General features: G+C 43.1%; 1 protein-coding gene across 1 annotated transcript in view; it reads right to left on the bottom strand.

Annotated features, from left to right (window-relative positions):
• The window catches only part of LOC147033942 (dedicator of cytokinesis protein 1-like), a 681,090-nt gene that overhangs the window by 404,693 nt on the left and 255,084 nt on the right, over nt 1–21,313 (bottom strand). The window contains exons 22-24 of the mRNA XM_085873660.1: nt 20,045–20,173; nt 6,312–6,420; nt 5,711–5,781 (exon numbers count right to left, since the gene is read on the bottom strand). Of these exons, the coding sequence (XP_085729786.1) occupies nt 5,711–5,781; nt 6,312–6,420; nt 20,045–20,173 (309 nt within the window). The remainder of the gene's footprint in view (nt 1–5,710; nt 5,782–6,311; nt 6,421–20,044; nt 20,174–21,313) is intronic.

Here is a 21,313-nt window from a genome sequence, read left to right as displayed (position 1 = left end):
CGTTTTTATGGCACTGCAGGCCCCGGATCTGTTTCTTAAAAAATTACAATCAATTCTTATTGACTTCTTTTAGGGAAGAAAGCATTGGCTCCAACCCGGTGTGTTAAACCTGCCTGTTGCTGAAGGAGGACAGGGGCTGATCGCGATTACCAGCAAGGTGATGGCTTTTCGCCTCCTTTCGCTTCGCAAACTGCTGTACACGGACGTCTCGTGGAAAGCCTTGGCTCACTGCCTGCTTCGGCAGACGGGGAAACTCGGCTTCGACCAGGAACTGTTCCTTATTGATATCAAGAAAGTTGATATAGCATCAGTCCCCTTGTTTTGTAGAAGCATGCGGAAGGCATGGCAGACGGTCACCGTTCGCCGAAATAACAGTCACTACTCCCTGGAAATGTTCTTTAATGAGCCTATCTTTTTAAACCCCATTTTTGAAGGGGTCTGCAGCAATTATGCTCTTGTGCAGAAGTTTATTGATGCTGGATATATGAAGGTAAAAGATCTCAGAACTCCTTCTCCTTACAAGTGGAAGCCAGCTGCTGGCATCGCTGTGGCCACTGGAGTGAGGTCCACTCGAGTTATTGGGAGGATCTTTTCTGTGATTCTGCGCTTTTTCAAGCAAACCGAACTGAAATGAATTCCACAGGTGGAAGCTCACCTTTCTTTATCCCAACATCCCTTTGCAGAGCTTTTCCTTCATTTTCAAGGTCTCACCTCCTTTAAATTGATGGAGAAATCTTCTGTTTATGCTTTGTGTGTTAAAACCTTTGTTCCCAATAGACCTGTGGAACCACAAGCACATTGGGGGAGAATGCTTCAGACTACTCATTCTACTTCGATCAACTGGTATGTTATGTACAAGGCACCCACCACCAAGCGCTCCGGAGATTTGCAGTGGCAACTGGCACACTACATTTTACCATCCAATGTTTTATCTCATCGTATATGTCCCGATAACACAGAATTGTGTCCCTTCTGTGGTGTCACAGAAACTATTTTTCACATTTTTATTGATTGCTCAAGGTTGGCCCCCCTTTATACAGTCTTATCACGTGCTATCCGGGGACTCGGCCTAACTTTTACTTGTTGTGGTTTTGTTTACGGTTTTAGCATCTTCCACCAGCGTAAATACGAGTGCCTGTTCGCAAATTATTTATCCTCTGAAGCGAAGCTTGCTCTATACCTGTCAAGGAAACGCAAAATTCAAGATGTTTGTGATTCTGTTTCCGATGTTGTTTACCTCTTTAAAGTCTTAGTCACAGCACGTGTACACCTTGAAATTCATTCCAGTGATTGTACACTGTTCTCACAACAGTGGTGTGTGAACACATCCTTATGTGAACTTGATGGTGTACTGACATTGAAGTTTTAATTTACCTTGTTTCTTGTCAGGCAGTGCCCAGGCATTTGCTTGTATTGCTTTAACTTCTCTTGTCACACCATGATCCCAAGGCAATCCAAAAGTCTCAGTCTCAGTCTCAGTCTCAGTCTCAGTCTCAGTCTCAGTCTCAGTCTCAGTCTCAGTCTCAGTCTCAGTCTCTCTCTCTCTCTCTCTCTCTCTCTCTCTCTCTCTCTCTCTCTCTCTCTCTCTCTCTCTCTCTCTCTCTCTCTCTCTCTCTCTCTCTCTCCCCTCCCACTTTGTACAGCTGTTGTTCGCTTGGTACGCATGTGCAAACGCAAGGGGCTGTTGCTCAGTCCTGGCGGTACGTCTGGAGCCTGTGGTGCTTTCTCTCCTCTTATCTTTTCTCTAATGTATTTTTTGGGGTATCCGTATGTATAAACTGTAGTTGTCAATGCTTTATCGATTACTTGAAAATTGAATTGTTTTCTTTCTTTTTTTTCCACTCTTGTATATTATCCTTTGCTTTGTTGTATTGAATTTTTATCCTTTATACTTTTTTGTAATAAAAGGACATAAAAGTCAAAGTCAGTCACTCTCTCTGTCTGTCTGTCTGTCTGTCTGTCTGTCTCTCTCTGTCTCTCTCTCTCTCTCTCTCTCTCTCTCTCTCTCTCTCTGTGTCTCTCTGTCTCTCTGTCTGTCTGTGTGTCTCTCTCTGTCTATGTGTGTGTGTCTCTGTCTCTTTCTGTCTGTCTGTCTCTCTCTCTCTCTCTCTCTCTCTCTCTCTCTCTCTCTCTCTCTCTCTCTCTCTCTCTCTCTCTCTGGACCATACTGCAAACCCTCGCATCGACTTTCTCAACAACTCTGTCGAAGAAGTTCAGTCACTCAAATTCTTGGGTCTCACTCTCAGCCATGAAGTTGACCTCCAAAGCCAGATCCTGACTGGGCATCCTCCATCGTGCAAAGTCCTTTCTTGGAACACCTCAACTTCTATCCACCTAAAAGGCTTTCATCATTTTGCCATCGCTGACAGGCCAGTGGTACCTCTGTCTTATTCTGTCTCCTTTCTGATCTTGCACCTTCTGCCCTCTCTGTGCTTTGTCCCCCTGAGGTATCTGCAGGACGCATGTGGTCCACGAACAACACCCTTCTAGCGAAACTGCCAAAATCCAGAACCACTGCTCACCTCCAATCATTTGTTCCTCTCTTTTTCTACTCCCTGTCTGCGTAACCAACTTCCACACTCTATTCAATCTCATTCTTCCCTCCAAGTCTTCTACACAATTGATCACCCCCATCCAAAATCACGACCCTTTCTATACCCGTTAAACTACCCCCCACCCCTCTCAAAAGTTTGCTTCTGAATCCATCTTGTCCACCCCCTGCGTTCTCCCCTACCCCTCATCATTACCCGTATCCCTTGTTTGTCCATCTACGTCTTTTTTGTTCCTCCACCCTGCTGTTGTCATTTCCCCCTTCTCTTTCCGCTGTTCCATTTGTGATGTTGCATCCTGATCCATGCTGTGTTCGAGCTCTTCCACGAACCTTGACTTTGCATGAAAAAAAAAAGTCAACAAGAGATATGGAAATAATTTCATGTCCCAGAATAATGATCCTGCTCAGGACCGATACATTCACATGACTCATCTACACAATCGGTAAATACTGCAAACACACTCTCTATACCGTGCAGGATAAGTGTAAACACCGTCTTGTAGGGATCCATGTTCATATTCCTATTCAGCGTGCAAGACTTGCACCGTGACACATCCAAGCACATTTTCGGTGGGAAGGCCTAAGTCACATTTGCTCTACGGCTAGGATATGGCAGCAGTACCCCCCCCCCTGAATTGACAAAAACGTGCGGCGGCCGCAGGTTTCTGAGGTGGCTTCAGGGTGGCCCTACGTCGTATGGCTATATTTTACAGGCCGTAGGGGTCGCCGTGGAATTATAGCGCGGAGTTATAACTTTTTTCATTTCTACGTTGGCCGTAGAAATTCGACAAGCCGAAAAAAAAGAACTGGTAAAAAAAAAAAGAAAAAAAAAAAGAACCCACTGGTTCCGTCCGTCTGGTCGCACGTTCGCCTTAGGGCCCCCCTGCGGTCACCTTGCGGGCACCTTGAGGCTACCTTGCGTCTGCCTTGAAAATTATATGGCTGCCACAGGGACGCCCTAAGGTCACCGTGTGACATCAAATCAAAGACCGTAAGGCAGCCCCACGTTTTCGGTCTCCACAATTTATAAATACCCCTTACGGCTACCCAAAAATAAAAACATATGTGACTGCTACATTGTGTGACCGTGGAAATACTGCGGCCGCCGTATAATTGCTCGTGGCCTTAGATTTTTTCGACCCTACGGCCGCCGTGCCAAATGTGACTTAGGCCTAAATCAGCATGTCACATGAACACAGAGGCAATGGGAAAATGTTATGATCAGTGACAAATGTAGCTTTCCCCTTGAAAGGTGTGATGGCCATTCACGGGTCTACAGAAGACTCAATGAACGATATACCACAGTCTGTGTCCAGGAAGCTGCTAATTTTGGACACGCAAGTATCATGATGTGAGGTGTTATCTCCGATAAATAGATGAGGTGTGTGTGTGTGTGTGTGTGTGTGTGTGTGTGTGTGTGTGTGTGTGTGTGTGTGTGTGTGTGTGTGTGTGTGTGTGTCATAGTCCATCCATTGGGATCAGACACTGTGCAGAGCGTCGGTGCTGCCTCAGCAGTATCCTTGGCTATTGGGCACAATCCTGGACGTGTCACCACTCTGACACAGGATACCAGCATGCTGGCACTCATTTTGCCAACCTCGGAAGGATGACAGGCAGAGTCAACCCCACCTGGTATTAATTCTACAGCTGAGCAGGATTTGAACTCAGGATCCTAGGATCCCAAGCCCACCACCCAAACCATTAAGACAACACCAGGCATACGTGTCATCGTGTCTTCTCCATAGCTCCAAAACTATAAAACCTAGCAGCCTGAAAGTTTTAATGCATACAAAGAAAAGTCCAAGGAAGTGCAAGAGTGAAAATTGGGTGTTTGCGTTAATTAAAACACCCCTTTTGAAGATAATTAACGTCCATATATAATTATATCCTTCATCAGGCGATCCTTGGCCACCTCGCTGTCTGGATCTTGAGGGGTTTCCAAGGTAACCTCGCTGGGGTGTGATGTTGCCACGTTTCCTGGCATGTTCAACCATTCCTTGACTTGGAACAGGCCGCAACGATTTCTTAACGATAATGTTGTTGTTTTCACTTTCCTCACTCATATTATCGAATGCCTTTTCATCATAGCTATGAATCTCTGGGTACATTGCAATGCTTATAAACATCCAGAGACGTCAGCGTTCGTGACTTGACATTTCGGGCGTCTCCGTGAATTGTATATTAAATGTGTTGCCAAGCTCGCCGTTTCTTAACAACCGTTTCATTGAAGTGCTTGCTCAGGTGCTAAAGCCACTTGGCGAGCACTCTCCAAGCTGCTTGGTTGTTCGTTTCTGTAAAAGTATCCGTGCTCTCAAGGGAACATCATTTAGACAGACGTACGTTTCCACCTTTGTTGGGCCCTGCGGTTCCGTGCGGTTGGTTTCTCGGGAGATGTCTCATCCGCTGAAAATGTGCAATTAAATTTTACAGGACACCACTTTGTTTAACCTTTAGTGTGAAATACTAATATAATCCAGCCCCCCCCCCCGCAGTGAATAGCAATTATTTGTTGGAGACTTTTTTTCTGGCATTAATTGAACACTTGGACTGATGGAATAACTGTAGCCGCTTGATTGCCTTCCTGTTGCCTTTTCTTGGTCTGATCCCCTATGACATGATCGGATTCCAAGCTCGCAGACATGGTGTTGCATCATTGAGTATGCCACAAGCTTTTGGAGAGGATGTCAACAGTGGCTGCACCGTCTGCTAGCATTCACTCATAGACGTTGAGGTCTCCACACCAACTGTTAAAAAGAGCAGGATGCTGTGTACCAGTTAAGTGCCCTTATCCAATTCAAAATGGTAACCCCAACCATTGGGAAGGTCAAATATCTCTGGCAGTCGAACTCTCCTGCTACCGGGCTGATGTTTAAGTCATGAGGCTGGGAAACTTGTACAAACAAACAATCGGATTTACCTGGAAGGCTTGACGAGATGTTGTTGTGATAGTGTCGCTTAGGGAGCATGCAAAGTACAGTTAATGTGAAAAAAAATCTCCCAAGCATGCAAGTTTCCAAATTATGTTTCATCCAAAATACATCACACTATCAAATAAGGGAAGGTCATTGTGATCACACATCAAAATTTCAGTTCTAACATTCTTTACATATGAATACAAAAAACAAAACAAAAGTTGGATTTATAATTAAAGCAACAAACCTGAAACAAACAGGGTCCATCACTTTGAGCATATCAGGAACAACACGGGAGAGAGATCTCAATGCAGCTCCCTGGTTGTTAAAGGAATGGAAGAATGTGATCAGACAAGTGGCTTTGCTACTTCTATGGTCATAACACATTAAATCACATGATAATAAATGCTACAGCGAGTCACGTTTTTAGAAGGAAACAAACAAACATGGTGATGGAAACCTAGGTGGCTGTTCAATACTTCCATCCACCCCTTACATCTCCCCCCCCCCCACTACCCCCCAAAAATAAAGTATTATTGGCTGGAGTAGAACTTCATTCTGTCCCTTTCATTCATTCCTACTTGCCTCAATTGCTCCTTTCTATTCCATCTTACCATTTGTCAAAGTACAAATATCATCGAATCGGTCGAATCGGTTTACGCATCCAATCAAAACCTACTGTTTATCACATACAAGACTGGACAGCTGTAGTCGTTGCAACAAAATCTAGAAACCACAAAAATTCAAAAACAAAACAAGATGATCACTTAAAACAACTCGTTTACAGCAAAACATTGTGAAACCTCAATAACGAAAAGAGTTCAATGCAAACAACCGAAATGCTTTACCTGTACGAACAGCATCTCTGGGGTGGACAACGCCATCATTTTGGTCATTGCAGAAAAAAGCTTTTGGATGGAATTTTCGAATTCTTTTTTGCCTTTACCCTCGTTCAACCTGTGAAATCAAATGGTTACATGCAATTAGGAGGAATAAATATGATAAGGAGTGAAACAAGTGTAAAACTGAGGGAATGTGACACAGACTAGCACCCACTCCACCTTGCTCTCAAAACCAAGGGCCACCTCATGGACTTCCTCGACATTCGTAGTTAGCACATGGAACTCAAAGGGATTCTCTCATCTCCTCTCCCTGGTGAGGCTGGAGTGCCCGAGGGCAGCGTCTTGAGCCCATTTTCTTGTTCCTCATTTTCATCGACGATGTTTCCAATCATTTGGTAAATCCCCTTTATCTATTTGCTGATGACTCTACCCTCTGCTGGAGCATCCCTCATCCTTCAGGTCGGCAGACAGCAGCCACTTCCCTCTGCAGACCATTACAGAATCACTATCTGGTCAAACACTGTGAGATTTGTCTGGTTTGAATGACATATTCCAACTCTCACTCTGTCTCTCCAAAAGGACTGTCTGGTGAACTCTTCCATCTGCTTCCTTGCCAAACCTCTTGAAGATGTTCAGACACTTTGGACCCCACCATCAGCCATGATATTTCTTGGGCAAATCACATATCTAAGTTAGCCAAAAAAAATTAATTCAGCCACTGACTGAGCTGCCATTCAAATTCTTTGGTGAAGAAATTTAATTTTTTTTTCAGCTTACAAGGCTTTCATCTTAAGCTTGATGTCATGCTGCTCTCCTCTTTGGCCTGGCACTCCTGCCTCATACCTTGCACTTGTTGATGCCATGAACACCAAGGCCCTCAAAATTGTTGGAATCTCCCATGACAAACCAAACTCTCTTGGCCTGTTACTTTTCTCAAAGAAGACAAGTCGGTGGTATCTCGGTCTTCTACCACCTCCCTTCTGGTATTGCACACTCTGCCATTTCCATGTTACATGCCTCCCTAACAGCCTTACCCCTCCCCAACATCCTCACCCCTCCCCAACATTCTCATCAGTCCCCAACATCCTTACCCCTACCCAACATCCTCACCCCTCCCCAACATCCTTAACCCTCCCCAAAATCCTCAACCCTCCCCAAAATCCTCAACCCTCCCCAACATCCTCAACCCTCCCCAACATCTTCACCCCTCCCCAACATCCTCACCCATCCATGATTCTGCAGGGTGCACATTATTTCTGCTGCAAACCAATTTCTGGTGAAGCTTCCAAAATACAGGGTCACTACTCACCTACACTCATTTGTCCCTCTTCTCTCTTACCTGTGGCATCAACTTCCTCAGTATGTTCAATACCATTCTTCTCTTCTTCAAGATGGCTGTTCACCACAGCAGCAGATGATCACCCATCCATATGCATGATCTTTTCTACCCTTATTTACGCCCCACAAGCCCACCTCTTCCTTCACGCGTTGTTGTGTTTTCCACACCCTCCCTACTTTCCTCCCTTTTTGTTTATCATTCCATTGCTGCTTGTATCCAGCTTGTTAAACCACCTGTGTCCTCCTCCTTTGATCTCATTCTTCCCCATGCCCATTCTTCCTCCAAGTATTCCTCAATTGTGTCCCTCCACCTTGCTGTTGGCATGTTTCCCCCATTTTCCACTATTTTCTGGTTACCTCCACCACCAAAGGCGAAGGAGGTTATGTTTTCACCCCTTTCTGTCTCTCAGTCTATCTGTCTGTCTGTCTGTGTGCAGGATACCTCAAAAAGTTGTGGACGGATCTGCATGAAATCCAGATCCGGATCTGACTACTGGAATTTTTAAAGTGATTCTTCACCATCGAGAGCAAAAATTATATATAGCATGATATCTCAAAAAGTTTTGGAATTTTTCTGATGAAACTTTGTGGACAGGTTGGGTGTGTGACAAGGACAAATCAATTCGATTTTGGTGAAGATCTGAATCTGGATCCGGACACGAGAATTATTTAATTTTTAAAGTGATTCTTCACCATTGAAAGACAGGGCCAAAAACAATATAGAGCATGACAAGTCTGAAGACGACAATGGTTTATGAGCGGTATTTGACGATGTGGATTGTTTCAGAAGTCAAGGATGAGACAATCTGATAATGTTTGACCAAGTTATAAAAATGATGAACATGTGGTACGAGTGACAGGTTATTTGCTGCAAAATGTCGAAAACCCGGTTTCGTTCAACAACTTTCAAAATTTGACCTTTGCATAACCTTTAAAGGTCACAAAACAATGTTGTGGACATTAAAATAAGGAAACAGGATACGTGCTATAGCTTATTGGAGTTAGTTCATCGAAGAAGGTCGAAAACCTGGTTCGATTCCCACAACTTTGGAAATTTGACCTTTGTGAACTTTAAAGGTCAAAGGTCAAGGATTATGACCTTTGGTGCAAAACTTCCTCTGGAACATTCCAGTAACAATATAACGTCATATAGGCTAAATGGCATTTCGCACTCCTCGGATTATCCATACTTTGAGGAAATCAGCGTAAAAACAAACTTGAAGGGGGCGCCACGGGCAAGGTGTTCGAGATAGAGCAAAATGGTTTCAAGACTTTAGGTGGGGAATGACCACAAGATAATGCATAAAAAATATTGTCATCCTAGCTCTCAAAGTTTGGGCAGTCATATGATTTTTATGTCAAAATTCGCAATTTTCTAAGTTTCTGACCTTGTGACCTTGACCTTGGGACAAAATTGAAAAAATCGAGCTCCGTGGGGCTATGCAGGTGGCATTGGGCTAACCAAATACCGAAACACCCATCAGATTCGACAAACCCCCTAGGAAAAGATGCAAATTGAAATCGGCTACCCCCTAAAAACACGTTTTTTGGGCGTGGCTCCGCCCATAATTGGCGCACCACGCCCATTCTCTGGAAAACACAATTCGATCATGATAGAAACCTCCCACCAACATTTTATCAGGATTGGATCAAAACCCCGGAGCTATGTTCGGGACAGACAGACAGACAGACAGACTAGCCGGTAGGCAGACATGGGTAGTCACCTACCCAATAGAACCTGATGCGATGGGCCCGTTCGATTGGGAATGACCTGAGGATTAAGCACAAGAAAATTCATGATTCCAGCTTCAAGGGTTAATGCTGCAGATTGTTTTTTCGTTAAAATACCCCCACATTTAGAGGTTTTTTGGCTGTTGCTAGGCAACGGAGGGGACCATAGCAACGGTTCTTTCTCACACATAACTAGGACATACCATGAACCTACCATACCAGTTTCATGTATATCTGACTCATAGTCTCTGAGATATAACGAACTTCGTTTTTTTATTGTTTTCGACCAGGGTTCATTCAAAGTCTATCTTCTCCGACAGTTTTCATAGGATCTGGCTGGAAATTTTTGACAATATGGTTGAATGTACTGCCCACAGTCGGTCGTGGCCCGATTTTTGATTTTCGAAAAAATAATTTTTTTTATGATTTTTCATAAATTTCAAAGTCCCGTTGCTCGGCAACCAAAGGGGCGTTAGCAACCAGTACCTATGCAGCACAACGAGGTCATAAACTGGTCCGACCACCCAAATTTCATCAAAATCGAACAACTGCAAGGGGGTCAAAAACCCCTGACAAACACACACGGACAGACCAACACCGCGACCAACAAATAAGGGTAATAATAATAATTATATATATATATATATATATATATATATATATATATATATATATATATATATATATATATATATATATATATATATATATATATATATATATATAAACATTTTTAATCGAAAAAAAAAATTTCGAATTTTTTTTTTCGACTCGATCGACTACCCAACAGATACACACCAATAACAAATATAGTGGTCACTTATTTTTTCGTGAAAATATTTCAAATATGTAATGAGCCCGAAATGTTCTCGTGGATCAGGCATTACATGGCAGAGGTATGCATTCTAGAGTGTCCTTCTAGTTCATTCTGTGTTCGAGCTCTTCCATGAGCTAAAACCCAGACGCAGTGGGTGAACAAAAATAAATATATAAAAGGGTCTGTGATTTTCATTGTTCTGGAATTCAACTGAAGAGCAATTTTTAAATGCTGTTATTACCGCAGTGGTCGTTTATTTGGTACTGTGTTCATGATAGGGGAGAGGTTCTACACGAGATCCCGAACAGGTGAGGGAGGGAGAAGTAAAGGTTCCATCTTATGTTCATACGTTATATGTAGATGGCCCGTAATGATTAAAAATGAAATCTTTCTCCATCATTAACGATCATCTATTGTACCTTTATGGCATTCACTACCAAGCTCATGAGTCACCTGTTTCCTGATAGGTTTTCCGCCTGAGCCAACGGCATAGGAAGGAAAAATATAATGTCAAGCCCACATTGCGAGGAAAATCATTTTCCAAAGGGATCCAAGTGCGATTCCATCATGCTACTCTTCTGCACCATTTGTTGTGAGTTTTATATCACAGGCTCATATTGATTTGCTGAACATCACAGACCGACCTCATGGGTGTGCACCCTTCATCATAGCAAACAGGGGGATAGAATGTGCAACACACAAGTTTTAACACATAATGTGTCAAGTCTATTGACAATAAACATTGATGTTATGAAAGTTTTGCAAGCCGAAAGGTGCATCCAAAGGTAAGTTCACCGACAACGGCGAGCCTGGAGTAAATGAGAAGTTTAGAAAACTGGGGTTGGTGTGAACTGGATATATTCCATCAAACTTTTGGACGAGTTCATCCATCCAGGACCATGGATTCGTTGTGGGGTTAAATACGTGTGGATGAGTCATAATGCATGGAGTACAGAAACTCGCCATCTGAGAGATTCACAGCTCAATTGTTATCTGGAGTTCTGTATGCAGAAATTCTCAGGGTACCGGTGCTAGCTATCGTATGCAGCCTGTGGCTGCTGGTTGCATCATTTTCTGGGGACGTGTTATATACCAGTACACTGGTACTCATTTTGCCAACCTCAAAAGGATGACAGACTGAGGAAACCCCATCTGGTGTTCATTCAACAGCCGACAGGGTGACACACTTACCTTGGAGCTGTCGAGTCTGGATTTTATTTCTGATCTGAATATAAACCGTGTGATTGCTGCTTTGTAGACAGGGTGTTGCATCACAAAGTGCATCGTCCACTGCACTGTCTTTAATTAAGTTGGTATCCCATCTGTTGTCATTCGTTGGTGGATGTTCAGGATCCCTCCGTATCTTCAGTGAAGAGTAGGGCAAGCCATCACCGGCATACTGAACAAACAAACAAATTTCTGCACCTTCAGTCGAATGTCAAGGCTGACCATCAGGTTCCACTTCGGTCAAAAATACTCCCCGGTTGACCCCACAAGCAGCTAGGAATGGTTTGGGTCGCCAAAGCCTTGAGTCGATACCGCAATGATTCTGCGTGAACATCACTTCAAACAGGTTCAATGGAGCAGAGACCGAAACATCTACGAGTAAGTTGATAATATTCCAAATATTTCAAAAAAAAATAATAAATAAATGAAAAAAATGGTTTCCCTTCCTCTTCTTCTTGTAGTAAAAACAAACAAACAAAAAGCCAGGCAGTCGAGCAATGAAACAACATAAGCGTGATGTGCTCTTTAACAAGTCGGATTTTCTCACTCCACTATTCCACGCATGGACACGTCCATATGTGCTCAATGACAAATTCAGCAATACTAGTCATGTAAATGAAGGTCCTACAGATAATGGAACTGTCATTACCTTCACTTCAAGACCAGTGCTGAGCACAGGATGTCACAAACACTTTTATGGGTCCACAAACATCACATGAGAACAATGTCAATGTCTAACTGTACTGAGTAGTAGTTATGGATTGATATCGGCAATTGGATACCGATGGCTGTTTGCAAGTCAGCTCTCTCGGTTGCACACTTGGCATGGATTTTGTTTTCCCACCTGCAATAGGAAGTACGAGCATGACTGGTGGAACTTGCTGCTGGTGTGACAAAAAAAGAATTTGACCCAACAATTTCTCCCTGCAGTTTAGGTAGTTTATAGTATGGTCCCATACGAGGTTAATGACCATAAGTTTGTGCCCCGTCTGAATTTATGCTCAAGCAAGCATCAAATACACCTGCCACCTCCAACCCGACCACCTCGCTCCAACTCATCTCTGATGGAGATGTGGCATTTGGGTGCTGCGAAATATCCTTTTTTACGTAATCAAGGAGATGATAATTTCTGCTCCATCTGTTTGCACCATCTTGGATGCAGCGACGTGCTGCCCCAGTGCATGCTCCCGTACCTGACCTGACCCGGTTGCATGAGGCAAATGTTGCTACCTGTTTCTCTGAGGATGTCAAACTCATTTTGCATTCACTATGCTCCAGTTAACAAGGTGTGTGTTTTGCAGCGCTGCCTGAATTTCTGACCAAGCAAGCATCATCCAGAAGCAGAGAAGCTGGCTTTCTATGTCCACAGATGCCTCCGGTGGGGGTGGAGGGAGGGTGGCCGTGGCCTGAAGAAAGTTGTAACATTTCCACGAGCCACTAGAAAGAACCAAATCAACACAACACACAGTACACAGTGTATGGGATTTGAACCTAAGCCATCAGCACATTATGCGAATGCTTGGCCCAAAGCTCACCAAACAAACCACCAATAAACAACTTGCGCTCCACAATCATTGAACAATTTTCTATACCTCCTCTATTTCATGGACCTGAGGTTGTTACTTCACATCTTTTCTAATCGCTTTGCTTCTTATTCTACCCTCAATGATCAGGGATACCCTCTTCCTATGCCTGGTGTTGGCTTAATGGTTAGGGTGGCAGGCTTGGGATCCTAGGGTCCTGAGTTCAAATCCTGCTTGGCCGTTGAAGTAATACCAGGTGAGGTTGACTCAGCCTGTCATCCTTCCAAAGTCAGCAAAATGAGTTCCAGATTGCTGGGATGATTGAGCCATTCGAGTATCCTGCATTGGAGTGGTGACCCATCCAGGATTGTGCCCAATAGCCCAGGAGACTACTTTGGCAGCACCGACGTTCTGTACAGAGTATGGTCGCAGTGGATTGAATTGTATTGGACCCTCTTCCTGATTTTCCATCTCGTACAGACTCTGTTATTTCAGTTCCATTTATCGCTCCCAAGAAGGTTGCCAGAATTATTCGTACTCTTGATGCCTCAAAAGTGACTGGTCCTGATGGAATCCCTGTGATTGTATTGAAGATATGTTGCTCTGAACTGTCATTGATTCTTGCCAAGCTATATAACCTGTGCTTGTCTGCTTCAGTGTTTCCTTCATCCTGGAAAGTGGCTTCTGTTTGTCCCTGTTTTCAGGGGTGCTGGTGAGCATTCTGGGCCAAGTAACTATCGCCCCATCAGCCTTCCTGTAATCAGTATGTGAAATGAATGCTTCATCAATGAACAACTTCTCAGCCGTCAAGACTCCAGAGGACAATGAACTTCTCACTGACTGCCAGTATGGCTTTCGCCATTCTTGCTCTGCTGGTGATCTGCTATCCTTAATTACAGATCATTTCAACAAGGCAATGGAGCTCAAGGGTGAAGCTTGATTAGTTGCTTTGGATATCTTGAAAGCCTTTGATAAAGTGTGGTACAAGGCTCTGCTCCACAAGCTTCAGTCGAATGGTGTAAATGGAGTGATACATTCAATCATTTTGGCTTTCCTTACAAATCACAAGATGAAGGTGGTACTTGTGAGTCACTCTTCTCATACTTGCTCCATCAATTCTGGTGATTCACAGGGCTCTGTCCTTGGTCCCACTGTGTTCCTTGTTTCTAAGAACAATCTTCCAGATAATGTTCTGTCTCAGCTAGCCATGTATGCTGACGACTCCTCACTTTACTGTACATCTACTGATTGAGTCAACACTTCTCGTAATGAGGTTGGAGTTTCACTGGACAATGATTCAGAGAATGTATTGAAATGGGGGCATGACTGGCTGGTAACCTTCAATGCAAAGAAAACTAAATTATTATCCATGTGTCACTCAAGAAACAACTCTTTACATTCTGTGCACATGGCATCCTCAACCTTAACAGAATCATCTGAGCTTCAGCTTCTTGGTCTGTGCATCTCTTCTATCCTCAGTTGGGATAAGTACATTTCTGGTTTTGCCAAGAGTGCTTCCAAGCAAGTTGTCTGTCTTTATCGAGCACAGATGTATTTACCTCCTGATGCTGTTTTGTACCTGTGCAAGACAGCAATACTTCCTCTCATGGAGTACTGTTGCCACATTTGGCCTGGAGCACCAGCCTGCCACTTATCATTACTTGATAGGCTCCAGAAACGCATACTTAACCTGGTTGGTGCGGAGATGTGTTCAACTCTTCAACTGCTCTCTCCTCCTCCTCATCCTCATTTGTATGCAGCACAAGGCTGTTGGTAGCTTCATTGGCTGAGGGTGCAGCTGTGCCACTGATGCTGTGCCCCTATACCAGTACACTGGTACTTATTTCGCCGACCTTGGAAGGATGACATGCTGACTCAACCCCACCTGGTGTTAATTCAACGTGTACATGGGCTCCAATTCAGGACCCTAAGATCCCAATCCAGCCATCTTTACCGCTAAGCCAACACCAGACTTTACGACTCTCTCACCATAGGTCAGTTGCCCCTCTTCATTTGCTCTGCGGATATTTTCTTGCCAAATGTTCTGCTGGACTTTCTAACTTGGTTCCTCCTGGACGAGTGCTTGGACACATGACTCGGATTGCCATCTCTGCACACTAATGCACGAAAGCTGATCCAAAGTGCAGAACAAAAGGTGATGCAAATAGTTTTACCTCTCGTGCTGTCTCGCTTTGGAATTCACTACCTGTAACGTGCTTCCCGTTATCCTATGATCTACCCAGTTTTAAGAGGCATGTCAATTCCTACTTCTTACATATTTGAGGTTCCATCACATTTCATCTGACTTCTGCTACTTCCTGTATCTTTGATGTTTTCTTGTTATTTTTCTCTTTCTTTCATTACCCTTGCCAGAGGAGAAAGTGTTGCATTTGGGTCCGTTTTGTTTGTTAGTTTGCACAGAATTTTGGTGTTTTTCTCCACAAACGCTTGTCGAATTGAAAATAAATTTTCACCAGAGGAGCGACTACTCATGTAGAACGTTTTATTGATAATTATGACGTCATAGGCCACGTGTTGTGACAGCCATGTTGGAAAAACGAAAAAAAACTTTGGACCACTATCTCAGAAACCGCACAAAGGAAAAATTTTAAATTCGGCACATCGCAAGTACTCCTCATGTGGAATAAGTGATTTTTTATGACATCACAGGTGCCTTCGTTATGACATCATAACTGCATATGTAAAATGCTACATCTGATCAGTGTGAAAATCTTTGAGGGTCATTTAGGGATAAAATGGTCCACAGGAAAAAAATTCATCACATCGGTCACGTGATTTGGCAGCCATATTGTTAAACAAGCTCAAATGAGCCAAGATCCTCGTCCTCTTAATGACGTCATAAAAACGAATATGACGTCATTGTGATGTATCAGGTTTGCGATAAATTATCGTTGGTAATGCTCGGCTTGATTTCCGTAAACAAAATTCAAACAGCTTGCCTAGTTTCGGAGATAATGGTATAGGCGATTTCCATTAGCGGCGATATTATGACGTCAACTTTTTTTCTAGGAAGAATTTCCAAAATCGGAGATGGTTACTGCCTGCGCGTGGGCTTTCTGCATATACATGGCAAGTTTCACGAAGATCCGATGAAAACTCTGGGTTGTGAAACAAAAAAAAATGTCAAAAAATAGGAATGACATCATAAAAATTGATATGACGTCATAGTGATGTAATATGTGTGGTAATTCATCTCTTCTAATGCCCTGTTCGATTCCCACAAACAGAATTCAAAAAGCTTGCCTAGTTTCTGAGATAATATTTTAGGCGATTTCCATTAGCGGAGATATTTTGACATCATAACTTTTTTTCTACGAGGAATTTTCAAAATCGGAGATGTTTACTGTCTGCACAGGGTATTTTTACATATATATTCCAAGTTTCAGGAAGTTTCGATGAAAACTGTTGGCTGTGAAACAAAAAAGTCCACAAGAAGAAGATGAAGAACAACAATGTGAGTAAGACTTCGAGATCCTCCACGAGGATCTAAAAAAAAAAAAAACCTTCAAAAAAAACTTCTTCTCTGAAGTGGCTGAACAGATCGAGGCAAAACTTTACAGGTATGACTGCCTATCCATGAGGAACAAAAAGTTCACACACATGAGATTATAGGTCACATGGTTTGGCAGCCATATTGGATTTACCTGAAAACATATAAAAATAATCTTCTCCAGAACGGCTGGACAGAGCAAAGGGAAACTTCACACAAATGTTCCCAAAGCCATGGTTGTACAAGTTTGTTAAGGAATAATTGATAGGTCACATGGTTCGGCAGCCACATTGGATTGAAGAAAAATATTAAATAATGTTTTCACTGGAACCGCTTAATCAAATGATGGGAAACTTCACAATTATGATCTAGTCGTGATGGGGAATACATGTTCTAAATTTCAGGCTCACTTGGCTATGCCTGTATAGTAGCACCTGAAACGTGAATCATAATCATGTTCCTTCTGGTGACTTCATCTTTGCATTTTGCTTGTTTGGGTTCTTTCTGATTACTCCAATGCAGGACTGCACTGATTTGGTCTTCCATTTGATTTAAATTGAATTCATTTTAATCCCATTCTAAATTCAATTGAATAATAAATAATAATAAACGTCATGGGTCAGGGAAAGGTGTCCAATCAAAGTGGGGTTGCACCAAAGTGAGACGTCTTGGTACCCGGTCATCACTACCAACAGTTATAAAGTGGCAGTTCTAATTATGTCACTTATTAATTATGTAACACACCACTACACAAACACCACACAAAACTACACAAACACCACCCAAAACAAGTCCTGGTGAGGGTCTGCAATCTCTGATTGCTATTTTTCTTGTTTTGTTTTGCTTTATCCTTATCTTTATCGAACCTTCCCTTATCCCCTTACCGAGAGTGACTTTTTGCCTTATTTGGGGTGATTTCCATGATTGAAAATAAAAATAAAAAAAGTCCAAGGGCTCTGAAATATTCTCGCACATCTAAACATATCTTACGTTTCAAAAGCAAGTGCGAACGAGGTAGGTGGTTTTGCGAAAAGGATTAGACTCTGCTGGAGATCAAACAGAGAATGAGAACCGATAAGTCAAAGGCAAGGTGCCATTTACCGACCCACTGTGCCAGTTCTTCCGCCAATCTCCTGCTTGAAAAAAACAAGTACTTGGGCTCAGTGACAACCAAATGTGTTAAAGTTGCTCATGTACTGACTTATTTCCTTGTGAATGTATGCCACAGTCAAATGTTTCCTTCAATTTTCTGGCACCAGTACAAAAGGTTATTTACTGCCTGTCACAAATCTGCAGAACAACTGACAAAAGCTTTTTGTTGTCACATTGCCTCATGGGGAGGATGGTACTTCTGTAGAACAAAAATACGACTCCAAGAATCCCAAAATATTCCTGCCTTCTTGTTAGGTTGACTTCAGAAAGTTAATGACAGATCTCCGACTGTTAATGAAAGACACCGTGAGATTTTTAACGTTCTTCAACTAATGCTCGCAGATGGCTCCAATGGCTCAACATGTATTTGAGAGGTGACACACACTGGGATACAATGCCCCTCTTGTGAAGTGCCTATCCAACAGTTTATAGTCAAGTCAGGAATCAAACCCAGATTAGTTGGAGATGAGATGCTTGGAGCTGGCTCAAAAGGTAAGGGCTCACCTTCACCCTTGCATTCCTCTTTTTCCCGCCTTTGGAATGAGCTCCCATACTCTCTTTAATCCCGTTCTTCACTCCAGGTCTTCAAAACAACTGTTCACCACCACCTCTTATCTTCCCCCATCCAAAACCACGATCTTTTCTACCCCTGGTTAACCCACCTCCATCAAATTCCCTGCCTTCATTCCTGAAAGTTACCTGTCATGTAAGGTCCTGAAAGTCCCTGTGTTGTCTATCTCATATACCCAGTGTACCCCACCCCATCCCCCTCCGTTACCCAGATCTCCTGATGTCTCTGTTCCCCACTGTTTTGTCCTAACCTCTCCTGCCCCTCTTGTCTCCTGACCCCTTTGTTGTGCGTTGTGTTAGCTCTCATACAAGCCTCGACAATGTTTACAAAAAAAAAACCAAGGGCACTACCTCAGTACCGTACTGTCAAAGCAAAGCAACAACACCAACAACAAAAACTGGCATGGAAATGAAAACAGTGACGAGGTGTGAATATTGCCCATTATTTTGCCTGCCCTTTGGTGCTGAGAGAAGACAAAGCAGGCATTTGCAATCACGATTTGAAATCAAAATCTACTCAAAAGCAGAGGAATCAATTTAAAATAGCAATTTAACAGGAGGCATTTGTTTTGTCACTTGAGCTTAACAGCAGTGTCCAAACCATGAGGCCAGCCTGGCTTGAGAATCTTTCAAATAATGCTGTTGATGTTGTACAATGGATTGTTGGAAAGTAATGCCTCCTATTCCTTTGCTCCAAAACAGGTAAAGATATTCAAATGAAACAGAGCGGTGTCTGCACATTACTTCTTCCTGGCACTGGGTGCGAAATCTTGTGATTCTGACAGAAGATGTGTCAGTGATATGTTAATAAAGATGGCAGAGGGCAGCACGACGTTGTCAGTGCTATGAAGCACAAGAGATGAGAGTTGAGATGACTGACCAGAGATGAGATGACAAGAGGGGAAAGTTGAGCGTACCATTACGATCCTGAAAGGAAGACATTGTCAACGGAGTACCGCCACAAAGGATCACCACCCCCGACTTGGCTCTGCAAGATTTTCATCTCTTCCACAAATTTAAGGAACACCTTCAGGGAGAACATTTTTCTTCCGACGATGATGTCAAGGCCACTGTGAAGTCATATCGTGATGGCATCCCAGAACTACTCGGACGTTGGTATAAATGAGTGGACCGCAGTGGTGATTATGTTGAGAAATAAATAGACACCTCGGAAGAATAAATATTGATGTTGGTCACCGTCTTTGTTTCATTCAAATATATTTACCTGTTTTGGATAAAAAGAATAGGAGGCATTACTTTTCAACATGCCCTCGTATGATTACAAAAACGAAGCTGCAAAAGGTTTTAGGGAGGTTAAAAAAAAAATACTACAGTCAGGTGAGTGAAATTACATGGACACTAGTGACGGGATGAGGTATTAATCTTCCATCAACACAATTATCCCAAGCATACAGCATATGTGGATAAAAAGCAGCACCGAGAAGTTAAACGGGTGATGGTATGACTCCTCGACATGCACTTTACCCAGCAAGCGGTTCGGAGGGTGAATGGTCCACCATATGTGGTACATGTGGAGTGTGTCTAATGTTATGCATCAATACGTACAGCAGCATTGCAACCCCCTTTGACGGTAATGAAGTTGAAATGACCAGAGTTATGTTCATACTTTAAAGTCACTCCATATTGTGTGTGCCCCCTGTATAGTCACTCCGACACCCCTTCCAAGCTTGTATAAAAAACCACCTCCTTCCCCACCAATAATTTTGTGCATTCATTCTCCATGACTACGGCGCCGCCTTCAGACAGCATGCAGCCGCACGATCTAAAATTCTTCAATGTGACGCAAAACAACACAAAGTTTCTTGCAAATCAGTCATGGCAAGTGCAAATGGAAATCCACCGAACTTACTGGGCATAGAGGGTCCGTGACACGACAATGAAGCGAACAATGTATTCCAAAGACTTCATGATCTGAAGCAAATTGTCGTGGGATTCCTGCGATTGTTCCATTTTGTCTTTCAACACCTTCGTAAGCTTTCTGGTGAGACAGGAGAGGTAGAGGTTGAGATATCAAATTCAAATTGGTGGTTACATATATATTTCATGCTGCAGATGGGGTGTTGATTTGAGGAATTGTTTCCAGTTTGAAGAACCTCCATGAAAGGTGATCTATTTATTACATTAACAAATACAGCAGAACTTTTACCCCCCCCCCCCCCAACACACATCTCCAGATGAAACAAATCATCTCCTTCCAGACTCTGGCTCTGATCTTTTCCAACCCCATTCCTACCACAGACCCCTTACATCTTTATTATTCTCACCAACCTCTAATTTCCCATTTGGCTTCCTCCCCCAACCCAAACTTCAATGCATACGTTATAAACAGGAGGTCCCGAATGCAAATGCTGTACGTTCAAAGAAGAAGAAAAAAAACGAATTAGAAAGGAGAAAAAGAAATTGTCATTGCCCCCATGGTTTTAATAATTTTTTTCTGAAGGCAGTTAAAGGGCTCGCCCATATTTACAAGATTTATGTGTTTGCGCAACTGACTTGAATGGTCATGCGACATGGATGATAGCGTACGACTGGGTTATTCAGTCATGAATATTAATGACGTGGTCACTACGTTATATTGTGCAAGATAGTTGGTCACGTGACATGAATGATTGTGTGTGTGTGTGTGTGTGTGTGTGTGTGTGTGTGTGTGTGTGTGTGTGTGTGTGTGTGTGTGTGTGTGTGTGTGTGTGTGTGTGTGTGTTTGTGTACATTGTCAAGGCTTGTATGAGAGCGAACACAACGCACAGCAAGGGGGGGGGGGCATGAGAAAACAGGGGTGGGAGAGGGAAGGACAAAACAATGGGGAACAGAGACATAAGGTGATCTGTGGAAGGGAGAGGAATAGGGCGGGGAACACGGGGTATACAAGATAGACATTACAGGGAATTTGAAGGAGGTGGGTTTGGGGTGGATTAACGGGGGTAGAAATGTTTGAGGTTTTGGATGGGGAAAGGCAAGAGGTGGTGAGGAACAGCTGTTTTGAAGGCCTGGAGGGAAGAATGCGATTGAAGAGAGTGTGGGAGTTTATTCCAAAGGCGGGAAAACTGGAATGCAAGAGTGAAGGTGAGCAGTAATTCGTGATTTTGGTAGTTTTACCAGAAGAGGGTTGCTGGCAGAC

The sequence above is a fragment of the Eptatretus burgeri genome, chromosome 1 (genome assembly GCF_056783735.1).
Source record: "Eptatretus burgeri isolate ZD-2024b chromosome 1, Ebu_testis_v1, whole genome shotgun sequence".
Classification (NCBI taxonomy): Eukaryota; Metazoa; Chordata; class Myxini; order Myxiniformes; family Myxinidae; genus Eptatretus; species Eptatretus burgeri.
The sequence above is the reverse complement of the archived record's forward strand: the minus strand, read 5'-3'. Positions and strand labels throughout refer to the sequence as shown.